Source organism: Coregonus clupeaformis, chromosome 29, assembly GCF_020615455.1.
Source record: "Coregonus clupeaformis isolate EN_2021a chromosome 29, ASM2061545v1, whole genome shotgun sequence".
NCBI lineage: Eukaryota > Metazoa > Chordata > Actinopteri > Salmoniformes > Salmonidae > Coregonus > Coregonus clupeaformis.
Window position 1 is genome coordinate 1,728,313 of NC_059220.1, and position 16,301 is coordinate 1,744,613.

The 16,301-nt window shown below is 45.8% G+C and overlaps 1 protein-coding gene across 1 annotated transcript in view; it reads left to right on the plus strand.

Annotated features, from left to right (window-relative positions):
* LOC121544540 (T cell receptor beta chain MC.7.G5-like) overlaps window positions 1-16,225 on the plus strand; it is a 39,109-nt gene extending 22,884 nt beyond the window's left edge. Inside the window, exons 6-10 of the mRNA XM_045209065.1 lie at window positions 8,373-8,413; window positions 13,010-13,363; window positions 13,518-13,544; window positions 14,225-14,331; window positions 15,566-16,225. Coding sequence (XP_045065000.1) covers window positions 8,373-8,413; window positions 13,010-13,363; window positions 13,518-13,544; window positions 14,225-14,331; window positions 15,566-15,589 — 553 coding nt within the window. The 3' untranslated portion in view covers window positions 15,590-16,225. The remainder of the gene's footprint in view (window positions 1-8,372; window positions 8,414-13,009; window positions 13,364-13,517; window positions 13,545-14,224; window positions 14,332-15,565) is intronic.
* Window positions 16,226-16,301: the final 76 nt, after the last annotated feature.

The following is a 16,301-nucleotide window of genomic DNA, read 5'->3' on the forward strand; positions in this document are numbered from 1 at the left end:
GGTATCTCATAGAGCTTTACAGGGTATCTCATAGAGCCTGGCTTTACAGGGTATCTCATAGAGCTTTACAGGGTATCTCATAGAGCCTGGCTTTACAGGGTATCTCATAGAGCTTTACAGGGTATCTCATAGAGCCTGGCTTTACAGGGTATCTCATAGAGCTTTACAGGGTATCTCATAGAGCTTTACAGGGTATCTCATAGAGCTTTACAGGGTATCTCATAGAGCCTGGCTTTACAGGGTATCTCATAGAGCCTGGCTTTACAGGATATCTCATAGAGCCTGGCTTTACAGGGTATCTCATAGAGCCTGGCTTTACAGGGTATCTCATAGAGCTTTACAGGGTATCTCATAGAGCCTGGCTTTACAGGGTATCTCATAGAGCTTTACAGGGTATCTCATAGAGCCTGGCTTTACAGGGTATCTCATAGAGCCTGGCTTTACAGGGTATCTCATAGAGCTTTACGGGGTATCTCATAGAGCCTGGCTTTACAGGGTATCTCATAGAGCCTGGCTTTACAGGGTATCTCATAGAGCTTTACAGGGTATCTCATAGAGCCTGGCTTTACAGGGTATCTCATAGAGCCTGGCTTTACAGGGTATCTCATAGAGCTTTACGGGGTATCTCATAGAGCCTGGCTTTACAGGGTATCTCATATAGCCTGGCTTTACAGGGTATCTCATAGAGCTTTACAGGGTATCTCATAGAGACTGGCTTTACAGGGTATCTCATAGAGCTTTACAGGGTATCTCATAGAGCCTGGCTTTACAGGGTATCTCATAGAGCCTGGCTTTACAGGATATCTCATAGAGCCTGGCTTTACAGGGTATCTCATAGAGCCTGGCTTTACAGGGTATCTCATAGAGCCTGGCTTTACAGGGTATCTCATAGAGCTTTACAGGGTATCTCATAGAGCCTGGCTTTACAGGGTATCTCATAGAGCTTTACGGGGTATCTCATAGAGCCTGGCTTTACAGGGTATCTCATAGAGCTTTACAGGGTATCTCATAGAGCCTGGCTTTACAGGGTATCTCATAGAGCTTTACAGGGTATCTCATAGAGCCTGGCTTTACAGGGTATCTCATAGAGCCTGGCTTTACAGGGTATCTCATAGAGCCTGGCTTTACAGGGTATCTCATAGAGCTTTACAGGGTATCTCATAGAGCTTTACGGGGTATCTCATAGAGCCTGGCTTTACAGGGTATCTCATAGAGCCTGGCTTTACAGGGTATCTCATAGAGCCTGGCTTTACAGGGTATCTCATAGAGCCTGGCTTTACAGGGTATCTCATAGAGCCTGGCTTTACAGGGTATCTCATAGAGCTTTACAGGGTGTCTCATAGAGCCTGGCTTTACAGGGTATCTCATAGAGCTTTACAGGGTATCTCATAGAGCCTGGCTTTACAGGGTATCTCATAGAGCCTGGCTTTACAGGGTATCTCATAGAGCCTGGCTTTACAGGGTATCTCATAGAGCTTTACATGGTATCTCATAGAGCCTGGCTTTACAGGGTATCTCATAGAGCCTGGCTTTACAGGGTATCTCATAGAGCTTTACAGGGTGTCTCATAGAGCCTGGCTTTACAGGGTATCTCATAGAGCTTTACAGGGTGTCTCATAGAGCCTGGCTTTACAGGGTATCTCATAGAGCTTTACAGGGTATCTCATAGAGCCTGGCTTTACAGGGTATCTCATAGAGCCTAGCTTTACAGGGTATCTCATAGAGCTTTACAGGGTGTCTCATAGAGCCTGGCTTTACAGGGTATCTCATAGAGCCTGGCTTTACAGGGTATCTCATAGAGCTTTACAGGGTATCTCATAGAGCCTGGATTTACAGGGTATCTCATAGAGCCTGGCTTTACATGGTATCTCATAGAGCTTTTACAGGGTACCTCATAGAGCCTGGCTTTACAGGGTACCTCATAGAGCCTGGCTTTACAGGGTATCTCATAGAGCTTTACAGGGTATCTCATAGAGCCTGGCTTTACAGGGTATCTCATAGAGCTTTACAGGGGTATCTCATAGAGCCTGGCTTTACAGGGTATCTCATAGAGCCTAGCTTTACAGGGTATCTCATAGAGCTTTTACAGGGTACCTCATAGAGCCTGGCTTTACAGGGTATCTCATAGAGCTTTACATGGTATCTCATAGAGCCTGGCTTTACAGGGTATCTCATAGAGCTTTACAGGGTATCTCATAGAGCCTGGCTTTACAGGGTATCTCATAGAGCTTTACAGGGTATCTCATAGAGCCTGGCTTTACAGGGTATCTCATAGAGCTTTACAGGGTATCTCATAGAGCCTGGCTTTACATGAGTAGGGAGAGACTCATCAAAAAACTTTAATATGGACGAAGTGGGTTTCCTCCATCCACCAAACAGGTCAGTCGACATGCAGCAATCACTTAATCTACTTCCTCAGGTATATAATCTGCATCCACTTCCTGCGCAACCCCAGAAATAACAGGTGACAGGAAATGACTTCAAACGGATCCCCCATGATCCCCCAGGTAACATTGATCACATCTTTACTTCTGGTTTCCTTCCGTTCTCACGCACTGCACTCATCTTCACCCGACCCCCGACCCCGCCAGCCGTTTCCAACAGAACGTTAGTTCCGCCGTCTTCCCTGCACTCACCCGCTCCATCGCCTCGCACTTCTATGAAGCTGTTTTGGTGGCAGAAGGATATGACATCACTTCCTGTTCCTGCTCTGATGAATAAGGGTGTGTTTAGTTTGCCTCAATGTTTTCTACATTGCGTGACGGTTTTTTACTGAATGACACATTTCCCCAAAACGCACCATTCTTCAACAGCCTTTAAGGTACATTTGCTCCCGTTTTGGTGGGTGTGGCCTGATCAATATGGGAGTGATCATTTAAAATCAAAGCACACCATACAATCACACCATACAATCTAACCCTAACCCTCTGGGCCACCATTATCACAACCTTTTTCAACCGGTCGTTCGGTACTGTACCGTTTTCGTTGAATTCAACATTGCACATCATTCTGTCATACTTAACGCACCCCAGGTGAGAGGTCTGAGGAAGAAGGAGACAGCCAGAAGGTGACATCATTTCCTGGTCTGATGAACAGGTGAGAGGTCTGAGGAAGAAGGAGGCAGCCAGAAGGTGACATCATTTCCTGGTCTGATGAACAGGTGAGAGGTCTGAGGAAGAAGGAGACAGCCAGAAGGTGACATCATTTCCTGGTCTGATGAACAGGTGAGAGGTCTGAGGAAGAAGGAGCCAGCCAGAAGGTGACATCATTTCCTGGTCTGATGAACAGGTGAGAGGTCTGAGGAAGAAGGAGCCAGCCAGAAGGTGACATCATTTCCTGGTCTGATGAACAGGTGAGAGGTCTGAGGAAGAAGGAGTCAGCCAGAAGGTGACATCATTTCCTGGTCTGATGAACAGGTGAGAGGTCTGAGGAAGAAGGAGTCAGCCAGAAGGTGACATCATTTCCTGGTCTGATGAACAGGTGAGAGGTCTGAGGAAGAAGGAGCCAGCTAGAAGGTGACATCATTTCCTGGTCTGATGAACAGGTGAGAGGTCTGAGGAAGGAGAGTGAACAGAGGAGACGTTCAGACTGTTCTCTTTCTCTCAGTCCTCTGATGTCTGTCAGTATGAAGCTGCTGTGTGTGACTCTGTCTCTCCTCCTCACTGCCAGTAAGAACTGTCCTCTACTTACAGACATGACAGGCTACACCAATCAGCGGTGTTTGTGTTGAAACTGATATTCTGTGTTTTCAAAGTCAGTCTGATCATTGTTCCTGCAATCGTTAAAATTACAGCAATTATTAGAATTGTTATCACTTTCAGGTTGATACTTACTTTCAAGTGATACTACTTCATAGTTTTTTTTTAAATGTTTTATGCCTTTTTTCTTCACAGATGTCTCTGGCGGTGTAACCGTTCAACAGTCTCCTGTCCTGTCAGTCTGTAGAGAAGGAGACGTGTCCGTCACGCTACAGTGTTACCATGACGACAGCAGCTACTACTACATGTTCTGGTACCGACAGAGAGACAACAACAACATGGAGATGCTAACATATTCTCTGGGTCAAGACGTGTGGGAAATAGAACCTCCTTTTGTGAAGGATATAAAATACACCATGAGCAGGCCGAAGCTGACTAGCTCCACTCTGGAGATCAAGAACGTGGAGCTTGGGGACGGGGCTATGTATTACTGTGCTTCCAGTAGAGCACGATGTCTCAGAACAGATACACTTCCCTACAACAACCCCTAGAAGCCACAGGAGGAGGGAGGAGGGGGGAGAGGGGAGGAAGGGGGAGAGGGGAGGAAGGGGGAGAGGGGGAGGAGGGGGAGGGGAGGAGGAGGGGAGGAGGGGGAGAGGGGAGGAAGGGGGAGGAGGGGGGAGAGGGGAGGAGGGGGAGAGGGGGAGGAGGGGGGAGGAGGAGGAGGAGGGGGAAAGGGGTAGGAGGGGGAGAGGGGAGGAAGGGGGGGGAGGAGGGAGAAGAGGGGAGGAAGGGGGAGAGGAGAGGAAGGGGGAGAGGGGGAGGAAGGGGAGGAGGGGGAGAGGGGAGGAGGGAGAAGAGGGGAGGAAGGGGGGGAGAGGAGGGGGAGGGAGGAAGGGGGAGAGGGGGAGAGGGGAGGAAGGGGGAGAGGGGGAGAGGGGAGGAAGGGGGAGGAGGGGGGAGAGGAGGAGGGAGAGAGGAGGGGGGAGAGGATGGAGGATGGAGGAGGGAGGAGAGAGAGAGGGGGAGGAGGAGGGAGGAGGGGGAGGAGGGGAGAGAGTGGGAGAGGAAGGAGGAGGGAGGGGGAGAGGATGGAGGAGGGGAGGAGGGGAGGAGGGGGGAAGAAGGGGGAGAGGAGGGGGGAGAGAGGAGGAGGGAGGAGGGGGAGAGGGGAGGAGGAGGGGAGGAGGGGGTAGGAGGAGGGGGAGGAGTGGAGAGAGGATGGAGGAGGGAGGAGGGGGGAGAGGATGGAGGAGGGAGGAGGGGAGGAGGGACGAGTGGGGAGAGGAGGGGGGAGGAGAGAGGAGGGGGGAGAGGGGAGGAGGGAGAGGGGGAGAGGAGGGGAGAGAGGATGGAAGAGGGAGGGGGGACGAGTGGGGAGAGGAGGGGAGTGGAGAGAGGAGAGGGAGAGGGAGGAGGGAGAGGGGGAGAGGAGGGGGAGAGGGGAGGAGTGGGGGAGAGGAGGGGGAGAGGGAGGAGGGAGAGGGGGAGAGGAGGAGGGAGTGGAGAGAGGAGGGGGAGAGGGGAGGAGGGAGAGGGGGAGAGGAGGGGGGAGTGGGGAGAGAGGGAGAGGGGGAGAGGGGAGGAGTGGGGAGAGGAGGGGGGGGAGAGAGGAGGGGGGAGAGGGAGGAGTGGGGAGAGGAGGGGGGAGTGGAGAGAGGAGGGGGAGAGGGAGGAGGAGGGGGAGAGGAGGGGGAGAGGAGGAAGGAGGGGGGAGAGGGGAGGAGTGGGGGAGAGGGGGAGAGGAGGAGATTAGGGGGAAAACAATGGTCACACCAGCAGTAAACAACAACGATGTTCTCATGTCTATTCATCATAAACATTCATTCATCATTATTGAAAACTGATCACTTGAGACAGGACAGGAGAATACAGGTCCTCATCCCTACAGGCTGTGATTCTAGAGATGTTACAAACAGGGTATTTCTCTGACTGTCAATCACATGTCACTAGTATATGGCAGGTAGCTTAGTGGGTAAGAGCATTGTGCCAGTAACCGAAAGGTTGCTGGTTCTAATCCCCAGGCCGACTAGGTGAAAAATCTGTCGATGTGCAAGGTACTTAACCCTAATTGCTCCTGTAAGTCGCACTGGATAAGAGCGTCTGCTAAATGACTAAAATGTAAATGTATATGGACCTACTGCCTTTAAAAGGAAACATTTCTGAGAGACGATCATACACTGACCTCTGGAGGGTAACTGTGGGATTACACTAATTCCACTAATTCACGCCAGAAGTCTAAACTATCCCATTCAATGAAATTCCATTGGCTTGAGATATAAAACAAAAGGAACACATTTAAGATGACCCCTAAATACATATACCTTTTATACAAAGAGGGAGAGGGGAGGGAGAGGAGAGGGAGAGGAGAGGGAGAGGGGAGGGAGAGGAGAGGGAGAGGGGAGGGAGAGGGAAGGGGAGAGGAGAGGGAGAGGGAGAGGGGGAGAGGAGGGGAGGAGGGAGAGGGAGAGGGGAGGGAGGGAGGGAGAGGGGAGGGGGAGGGAGAGGGAGGGGGAGGGGGAAGAGGGGGGGGGGAGGGAGAGGGAAGGAGAGGAGGCAGAGGGAGAGGGGAGGGAGAGGGGTGGGGAGGGAGAGGGGAAGGGGTGGGGAGGGAGAGGAGAGGGAGAGGGAGAGGGGAGGGAGAGGAGAGGGAGAGGGAGAGGGGAGGGAGAGGGAGAGGGGAAGGGGTGGAGAGGGAGAGGAGAGGGAGAGGGGAAGGGGTGGGACTTAGAGAAGTGTCATTTCCATTTTTAGATAAAAGGGAAAAAACACATTTACCTGTCCTTCCCTCCTCCTTCTCCTCCTTCCCTCCTCCTCCTCCTCCTCTCCTCCTCCTCCTTCCCTCCTCTCCTCTCCTCTCCTCCTCCTCCTCCTCCTTCACTCCTCTCCCCTTCCTTCCCCCTTCTCCTCCTCCTCCTCCTCCTCCTCCTCCTCCTCCTCCTCCTCCTCCTTCCCTCCTCTCCTCTCCTCTCCTCTCCTCTCCTCTCCTCTCCTCTCCTCCTCCTCCTCCTCCTTCACTCCTCTCCCCTTCCTTCCCCCTTCTCCTCCTCCTCCTCCTCCTCCTCCTCCTCCTCCTCCTCCTCCCTCCTCCCTCCTCTCCTCCTCCTCCTCCTCCTCCTCTTCCTCCTCCTCCTCCTCCTCCTCCTCCTCCTCCTCCTCCTCCTCCTCCTCCTCCTCTCCTCCTCTCCCTCCTCCTCTCCTCTCCTCTCCTCTCCTCTCCTCTCCTCTCCTCCTCCTCTCCCCCTTCCCCTTCCCCCCTTCTCCTCCATCTCCTCCTCCTTCCCCCTTATCCTCCTCCTCCTCCTTCCCCCTCCTCCTCCTCCTCCTCCTCCTCTTCCTCCTCTCCTCCTTCCTCCTCCTCCTCCTCCTCCTCCTCCTCCTCCTCCTCCTCCTCCTTCACTCCTCTCCTCCTCCTCCTCCCTCCTCCTCCTCCTCCTCCCTCCTCCTCCTCCTCCTCCTCCTCTTCCTCCTCCTCCTCCTCCTCCTCCTCCTCCTCCTCCTCTTCCTCCTCCTCCTCCTCCTCCTGCTCCTCTCCCCCCCTCCTCCTCCTCCTCCTCTCCTCCTCCTCCTCTCCTCCTCTTCCTCCTACCTCCTCCTCCTCCTCCTCCTCTCCCCTCCTCCTCCTCCTCCTCCTCCTCTCTCCTCCTCTTCCTCCTCTCCTCCTCCTCCTCCTCCTCCTCTTCCTCCTCTCCTCCTCCTCCTCCTCCTCCTCCTCTCCTCCTCCTCCTCCTCCTCTCCCTCTCCTCCTCTTCCTCCTCCTCCTCCTCTTCCTCCTCCTCCTCTTCCTCCTCTCCTCCTCCTCTCCCCCTCCTCCTCTTCCTCCTCCTATCCTCATCCTCTCCTCCCTGCTGCTTTTCTTAGTACTGCTGACAGAAATAGAAGCTGTCAGTTTGGAAGAGGATCCAACTCCGGTAACAACAGTGAAATGTCATGATATTAATTCTAAACACTACATTTGGATATTGTCTTTTTACGTTGTCTTTTTTATTGATGTTTTTCATTACATCAATCAATAAAAAAAAGTCAATATCCAAATGTAAACGTTTCTTATTAATATCATGAATTTGATGTTCTATTTATAGGGTTGGAACAGGATCCAACTCCAGTAACCCCCCATGCCAACGCACCTGCTGCTACAGACAGATACTGAGAGAGACAGAGATGGTGAGAGAGATACAGAGAGAGAACAGGGGAGGGAAAATAAAGAACAGAATGAGTGTTTTTGTGTGACGCTTTAACACTGTGGGGACAGGGGGCCACGATGATATATTTACATAGAGACGCCGTACAAAAACCTCCAACCATTCACTTCAATACAGGAGATGGCTGGGGCCCATTCATCCACTACTACAGACTGTTGAGGAGTCTGGAGAGATGCTTCTGAACAACTCGATAATACTGAAGGATAAAACAGGATTTCAACCAATCTTCAGGATTATAAAATCAACTTAGTCGGGAGAATTTTCCTGGACAAGACAACAAACTTATGAAGTCAGATTTAGTTAGATAAGAGAGTTTGTTTGATTCCTGTTTGACCATAAAATCTCCTCAAATGCATTACTGAACTGTTTTTAGAGTATCTCTGAGTATCTCTGTTCACATTCCCTTGAGGGTGAACGACAAAGAGATCTGAGGTATTTTTGGAAGAGGAGGCAAACGATGTGACACTGGAAGTGAGGCCTACTTTGGGAATGGAACCAAACTCACTGTTTTAGGTAAGTTCACTTCAGATGAATTACATTGATATAGATCTGGAAACCCTGAAGATGTTTCATTGCCAATAATAGTATAATGGAGTATCCATGATACAGCTGAACTAAATGGTTGATGTGAAAACACTGTGACTTCAACCCAACCAGCCTACTTTGGCAACGGAACCAAACTCACTGTTTTAGGTAAATACTTTCTACTCTATTTACTTACTGTACTTGACGATGTTATGTTTATGGCTCCAACGGTTCATTTGAACAATTGACTAGTACTAAAAAAACGAGTATTGCTAAAGTATTTTAGATGCCAAAATACATAGACAAGTTCAGTAGCTAGTGGTCGGGATAATTACTGCTCAGTAGGTCTTCACTGTGACAACTATAATCCTGCGTTCTTCGGAGCTGGAACCAAACTGACTGTTCTGGGTAAGAGAATATTGACCTTGATAGAACTAATGGGTCTCTATTTGTGGTCTAGTGGTACGGCGATGTGAGGAGTTAGTTGATTGTGGATACAGTACATTAGATTAGGTGCATACTAGTGTTTACTCCACTCAATGCTTTTTGATGTTAAGCCTGTGCACTGTGCCAACTATGAGGCATATTTTGGACCAGGCACCAAATTAACAGTTGTCGGTAAGTAATCCATATACTATGTTTGGCGTATGGACGGTCAATGTGAGCGAGACAACATACTTGTGAGAAGAGATGGGATATCATAGTATTACAGTATGTTTGAGTCATCCGTGTCGGTCTTATAAACGGGTTAAAACATGGTGTTGAATGCTATGACGTCTTGAACAATAGAGTTATCAGAGGCCGTGTATGATTGGGATTCAAAGTGGAAGAGGAAAGGTTTTGCTAGACTATAGCTATATCAGAGCAGTGTTCTGTGCTGTGCTAATGGTGCCGGCCAGGCTCACTTCGGCGGAGGAACCAGGTTAACTGTTCTAGGTGAGAAATTACACTAAAAAAGTGCAGTGATCTATGTTGGTTATTAACCATGTAAGCTACATGGTTATAATGTATGTGGTTGTGAGCTTTTTAGAGAAATGTACTGTGACAGAACGACTGTGTAGTGCCTTTGAATGTCCTCCTTTACGTGGTCACATAAAGGTTGAGTAAATCCACTGTGCTGGTGGTGGCGGCCAGGCTTACTTCGGCGGAGGAACCAGGTTAACGGTTCTAGGTGAGAAATTACACCAACATAATACAATGTTCGCACCTGATTGTGATAAATACTCCATGTGATTTGTGCACCTTCACATCGTATGGCTAGAATCTGTAGGTTACAGTGTGTGGTTGATGATATTCATGGATTGGAATGTGACCCAAGGATCGGTAGAGGTGGAGAGCACTTGAATTTCATTAGTAAAATAGTCACAATAATGTATCTGGTTATAAACTATGTCAGATTTACCGTCCAGCTGAATGTCTCTGAGAGTTACTGTGAAGAGTATTTGAATAACTTTAACAGAGTAGCAAAGGTGGAGTCAATCCAAAGTCAGAGACAGTAAAGTAGAGCCTTTATGAGACAGCTTTGTGTCTCTGTGCTCATACTCGGAGGCATACTTCGGAGACGGCACCAAACTCACCGTTTTAGGTAAGAAAATGAAGTATAAGCTGCTGTGGACTCTCTCTCTCTCTGACAAATGTACATGAGGGAATAACTAAGACCAAAAAAGTAACATTTGGCAATATAGAAAATATCTCATTTGACTACAAATCTAAATAGTCTTAAAGTAAGAGAGTATACTTGAATGGATCACTGTAAAGCATTAGTTATGTTCCCCGTCATCATGGTATCAAACTGTCTGGCTCCGTGCCCAGACGCAGTCTACCGTCAGAATAATACTTGTTATCAGCTCTGGAAGTACCTAGAGGAGGAGAGGGTCCTTGGCAGTGGAACTAGACACCGTCTTGGGGTATTTAGGTCAAAACAATGATCATTTCATCTCCACATAATCATATCATAACATTTCATAGAATAAATCCAACAACCGAAGACAGCAGGTTAGGGTGTAAAGGCTACGGACCAACTCTGCTGGAGTAGTGAGGAGGGGTTTTCTCTGTAGCTGTGTATCAGTGTGAACAACTACCCGGCATACTTCGGCAACGGCACCAAACTCACAGTTCTGGGTGAGAAAACTGATTCTGTCATCTGTTATCTATGCCCTCATGGGTTTCTCTGTTACTGAAAGAGACGTTGTCTTTATTTTAAATTTCTGTGTTTGAACCAGAGGGAGAGAAAATCTCTTTTGGGGGTTATAAAATAATGTTCCAATTACTCAGGCGTTGGTTTGTATGAATCTATATTGTGCTGTTGTATCAGTTTGAATGGAACTGCATAATAAGTCAGAACAGGCAAAGTGATAGACCTGCGGCAGGTATTATCCAGTGTCTGTAATGTCGAGTATGGTTTCTCTCTGTGGTACACGGATAAGGCAGAGTTTGGTCCAGGTACCAGACTCACCGTTCTAGGTAAGCGATTCAGCTTTTCAACTTTCTAAAAAATATTGTAAATACATCATCATGAAATGATTTTAAAAATAAAGGGGTGTATTGTATTGCGTTCCAGGCATAGTTGAGCATGAAAATATTCAGGGGGAAAACATTTAAACTGTACAAAGAGCTAATGATAACGTGAATTGGGCCTATGCTTTGAGCTAATGATAACGTGAATTGGGCCTATGCTTTGTCGACATAGACATACTTAGAAATACAGTATTACTTCCTTTGCTACAAGCCAAACTACTGCAAATACAGAACTGGGTAGCTGGGATCCTCTTGGTTTTCTGTCTGTGAGTATGTGGTGTGCTCTGGTGGTTATGCTGCCGACTTTGGAGAGGGAACGAAGCTAACAGTTCTGGGTAAGAATACTGTAATACTGTAAGAATACTGTTATAATACTGTTAGAATACTGTAAGAATACTGTAAGAATACTGTAGTAATACTGTAGTAATACTGTACGAATGCTGTAATAATACTGTAAGAATACTGTAATAATATTGTAAAAATACTGTAATAATATTGTAAAAATACTGTAAGAATAATGTAAGAATACTGTCATAATAATGTAATAATACTGTAAAAATACCGTAAGAACACTATATGAATACTGTAAGAATACTGTAAGAATACTGTTATAATAATGTACGAAAAATACTGTAATAATACTGTTATAATACTGTTATAATAATCTAAGAATAATACTGTAAGAATACTGTAGTAAAAATATTACTGTAAGAATACTGTAAAAAAATACTGCGAGAATAATACTCTAAGAATAATTATGTGAGAATACTGTAATAATACTGTGAGAATAATACTGTGAGAATAATACTGTAATAATAACTGTAATAATGCTGTAATAATAATACTGTAACAATAATGCTGTAATAGTATAGTTGAATCGGATCTCTGTGTGTGTGTGTGTGTGTGTGTGTGTGTGTGTGTGTGTGTGTGTGTGTGTGTGTGTGTGTGTGTGTGTGTGTGTGCGTGTGTGTGCGTGCGTGCGTGCGTGCGTGCGTGCGTGCGTGCGTGCGTGCGTGCGTGCGTGCGTGCGTGCGTGCGTGCGTGCGTGCGTGTGTGTGTGCTATTCTTCCCCAGGACCACGATCTGCTCAACATCTTTTAGAAAGTCTGAATTCTGGCTGTAAATTCATTTGTTCTGATCCCGACTGGAATTCTGACCCTCCCATAAGCTTTACATTAGCATGGGTTAGGGTGTATTTCTTGGCCAGTTAGTTCACCCAAATTACAATGACATTGGTTTCCTTGGCCTGTAGGCCAGTCTATGGACAAGGTATGACAACAACATGCTTTGGTTTGGTTTCCCTTGCACTGTTGGCACATGGTAGCGTTTTGGCATTTGTGGCACAAGTCTCATTGAAGTCATTTGAACGATATTGGCATTTGTCGCGCATCAGTATGAAAAATGTATGCACTCACTAACTGTAAGTCGCTCTGGATAAGAGCGTCTGCTAAATGACTAAAATGTACAAATGTAATAACACTGTAATAATAATGCTGTAACAATGCTGTAATAATACTGTAATAATGCTGTATTAATAATGCTGTAATAATAATGCTGTATTAATAATGCTGTAATAATAATACTGTAATAATAATACTGTAACAATAATGCTGTAATAATAATAATAATACTGTAATAATACTGTAATAATGCTGTAATAATAATGCTGTAATAATAATACATTGTCAAGTACAGTACCCATTATATAGGGGTGGTACAGTTCAGTAACAAAGTGGTTCCTTCCAAGCTGCTGTCCTTCACATTCTGTTTCTATGTGTTTAACTGTCTCATCATACATTTAGTGATTAACTGTCTCATCATACATTTAGTGATTAACTGTCTCATCATACATTTAGTGATTAACTGTCTCATCAAACATTTTCTGATTAACTCTCTCATCATACATTTTCTGATTAACTGTCTCATTGATGAATTTTCTGATTAACTGTCTCATTGATGAATTTTGTGATTAACTGTATTTTAAAGCACACAGGTTCAAGTATGATTCTGACAACAAACAGAGCCATTGATTGAGTGTTAAAATATTCAACTGTTTCCTCCCTGCAGACCCAGCTATCAATGGCACAGTGAATGGCACAGTGAAAGTCCTTCCACCCTCCACTGAGGAGTGTGAGGCTAGAAACAAGAAGAAGAAGAAGACTCTGGTGTGTGTGGCCACCGACTTCTACCCCGACCATGTCACTGTCTTCTGGCAAGTCAACGATCACAACAGAACTGAAGGCGCCGGGACCGACAACAAGGCCTTGCAGAATGACAATAAATTATACAGTATCACCAGCAGATTGAGAGTCCCAGCCAACGAATGGCACAACCCTGCCAACAGATTCACCTGCAATGTCATCTTTTACGATGGGAAGGTTGATAAACATGGGAAAGACACCATTAGTGGAGATCTCCAAGGTAATAAAACATCAACACTGTCTTTGTTTATGAGAACAAAGAGATCTGACTGAACTAGTACACTCGTTTTTAGGCTCTAATGCGTTTCCCCCATGTCTACGTGGTACTGCGGTGTATCATCTCATCTGAAACTCTCCTTCTTTGTTTCTTTCAGGTCAAAGTGGTGAAGGGATGACTAGAGGTAAATGTGCCCATTTTATACTAAAGTTCTTATCCTCTGGTCCTCTGTAGCTCAGCTGGTAGAGCATGGTGCTTGTTTAACGCCAGGGTAGTGGGTTCGATCCCCGGGACCACCCATACACAAAACATTTATGCACGCATGACTGTAAGTCGCTTTGGATAAAAGCATCTGCTAAATGGCATATTATTATTATTATTATTATTATTATATTTTATCCTTCATGCCTAAATACGTGACATACTGTACTGTGTTCCTGGTCCTGGGTTAGGGTTAGACCTAGTGTGTACATCAGTGTGTTCCTGGTCCTGGGTTAGGGTTAGACCTAGTGTGTACATCAGTGTGTTCCTGGTCCTGGGTTAGGGTTAGACCTAGTGTGTCCATCAGTGTGTTCCTGGTCCTGGGGAATTACCCACCTGATTCCGCTAATTACCTCATCATCAAGCCTGATTAGTGGAATCCGTTGTGTTAGTGCTAGGGCAAAAACAACAATCTGCTTCCCTTTGGGTCCCCAGGACCAGGACTAAGAAACACTGCTTCCCTTTGGGTCCCCAGGACCAGGACTAAGAAACACTGGCCTAGATCATTGGTTGTACTGCACGTTTCTTAATGGATGACCTGCTAACAGTATCACCTGATACCTTCTTAATCAAGGTCATTTGAATGTATCCTTTTCCTTGCAGAGTACTATGTGAAGAGCACTCTGACTGCCAAACTGGCCTACAGCGTCTTCATCGCTAAGAGTACCTTCTATGGACTGGTCGTCATGGTTCTGATTTGGAAGTTTAAGGTGAGTTCACTGCAACTATGATAAAAGGGACATCCGCACACCCCTCTCTCTCTCTTCATCAATCTATGCCTTGTGCTTAGATGAGTCCCAGATCAGTTTGTACCGTCTTGCCAACTCCTATGGTCAGGGTGACAGTGACTGCACAAACAGATCCCACTGGGCACACCACGTCATTTCAACGTGGATGATTGGGAAATATTTGGTTGAGACGTTGATCAATGAGATTGCACATTTATATTCACCCGCTCAAAAAGACAGCCAAAAGTTAGTTGAATTTCCAATGTGTTATCCCCATGCCTTCAATCCAAATAAAAGCACGACCAAGTTCCAATGGAAAAAACAATGTCTGATTTTTGGTTTTAGCCCAAATGTCTATCACTGCTCTTTCAACCATTTTTAAAAGCACAACAAAGTTCCAAATGGGAATACAATGTCAGATATTTAATAATTTATAGAACAGATTAATGTGTTATCACTGTGCTTCATCTAACAGCAGAACCAAATGACCTGGATTGCAGTTGAGATTACATGAAAGTACATGGTAAAGTGATCAATGCCGTTCGAGATTGACAGATTATTTGTAAGAGCCTGTATTACAAAAGTAATATTGAATTGTGTTAGGTTGACAACGCAACCAAATATCAACATTTAAAGGAGATGTATCTTCTGCTCTGATAGCACCATCTGAGCCACTGGCTTAATCTGGCTTTAATTCCAGTTTGTCTACAAATGAATAATTGATACGTTGGATTCACGTCTCCATCTCAACCAAACATCTAAGCTAAATAATAATACTAAATCAATTAAAACTTTAAAGCACTACATTTTGTTTAGTTATGTTCTTTAACTTAGATGTTTGGTTGAGATGGAGACGTGAATCCAACGTATCAATTATTCATTTGTAGACAAACTGGAATTAAAGCCAGACTAACGCAGTGGCACAGATGGTGGCACAATATCACTAAATATCATTACATTTGAAATCCACCCGAGCTTGAAGCCCAGGCCTGTTGTAATGTAATTTCTTTGTTGAATTGAAACAATAGCTGTTGACGACTTTGCGAATGTTACACAGGCCTAAATAGTATCATTGATCACATATGAGTGGGAAAGTTAAACCTACCCTTTGGAATGACTCTCTTTAGTTTTTAAGTGGAGATGGGTTCGATAACACGTTGGTAATAGTCAGTGACAAATATCATATCATAACTCTTTGTCTGTGTTTACCATACAGGGCTCCTCAGAGAAACAGATTTAACGGAAGACCAGTGGCCCGAGGAGGATGTGTCCTGCATGGGTGTTGATTCTACCATGTGATCAAGGACGGACTGGCCATATGGCAAGTCTGGAAAATGCCAGATGGGCTGGTCCATCTTTATCCCAGTGGGCCTGTCTAAATTGGCTTTTTTTTTGAGCAAATGAATCATTATTTGGCTAGTAAAGGTGGCCTTAAGGAAAAACATGGGCCGGTGTGTTAGAAATGCCCGGGCTGATTTCTGGTCCCAGTTCGTCCCTGCATGTAACTGCAATGTCCATTGTGCTTCTTGCCTCCATAACCTCTCTAGGACCCTGTGCTTATTGCCTCCATAACCTCTCTAGGACCCTGTGCTTATTGCCTCCATAACCTCTCTAGGACCCTGTGTTTATTGCCTCCATAATCTCTCTAGTACCCTGTGCTTATTGCCTCCATAACCTCTCTAGGACCCCGTCTATGTGAAGACATGTTTTTTACACTCTCCTATAAACATGAACTTGCAATTTAATGTATATTTGAGTAAATTCAGCCAAAACAGTCTTTCCATTAACTCACAAAACCAATGTTTGTTTGTCATTTGTTTTTCCAGTAATTACAGTGTGGTTTGTAATAAAATATTTTGTTTTCCAATTTCTAAATGTTCATTTATGAATCATAAACTGTATATCATTAGGGACAGATCGACATTTACTGGGAGGAGGGGGTGGGATGGTCC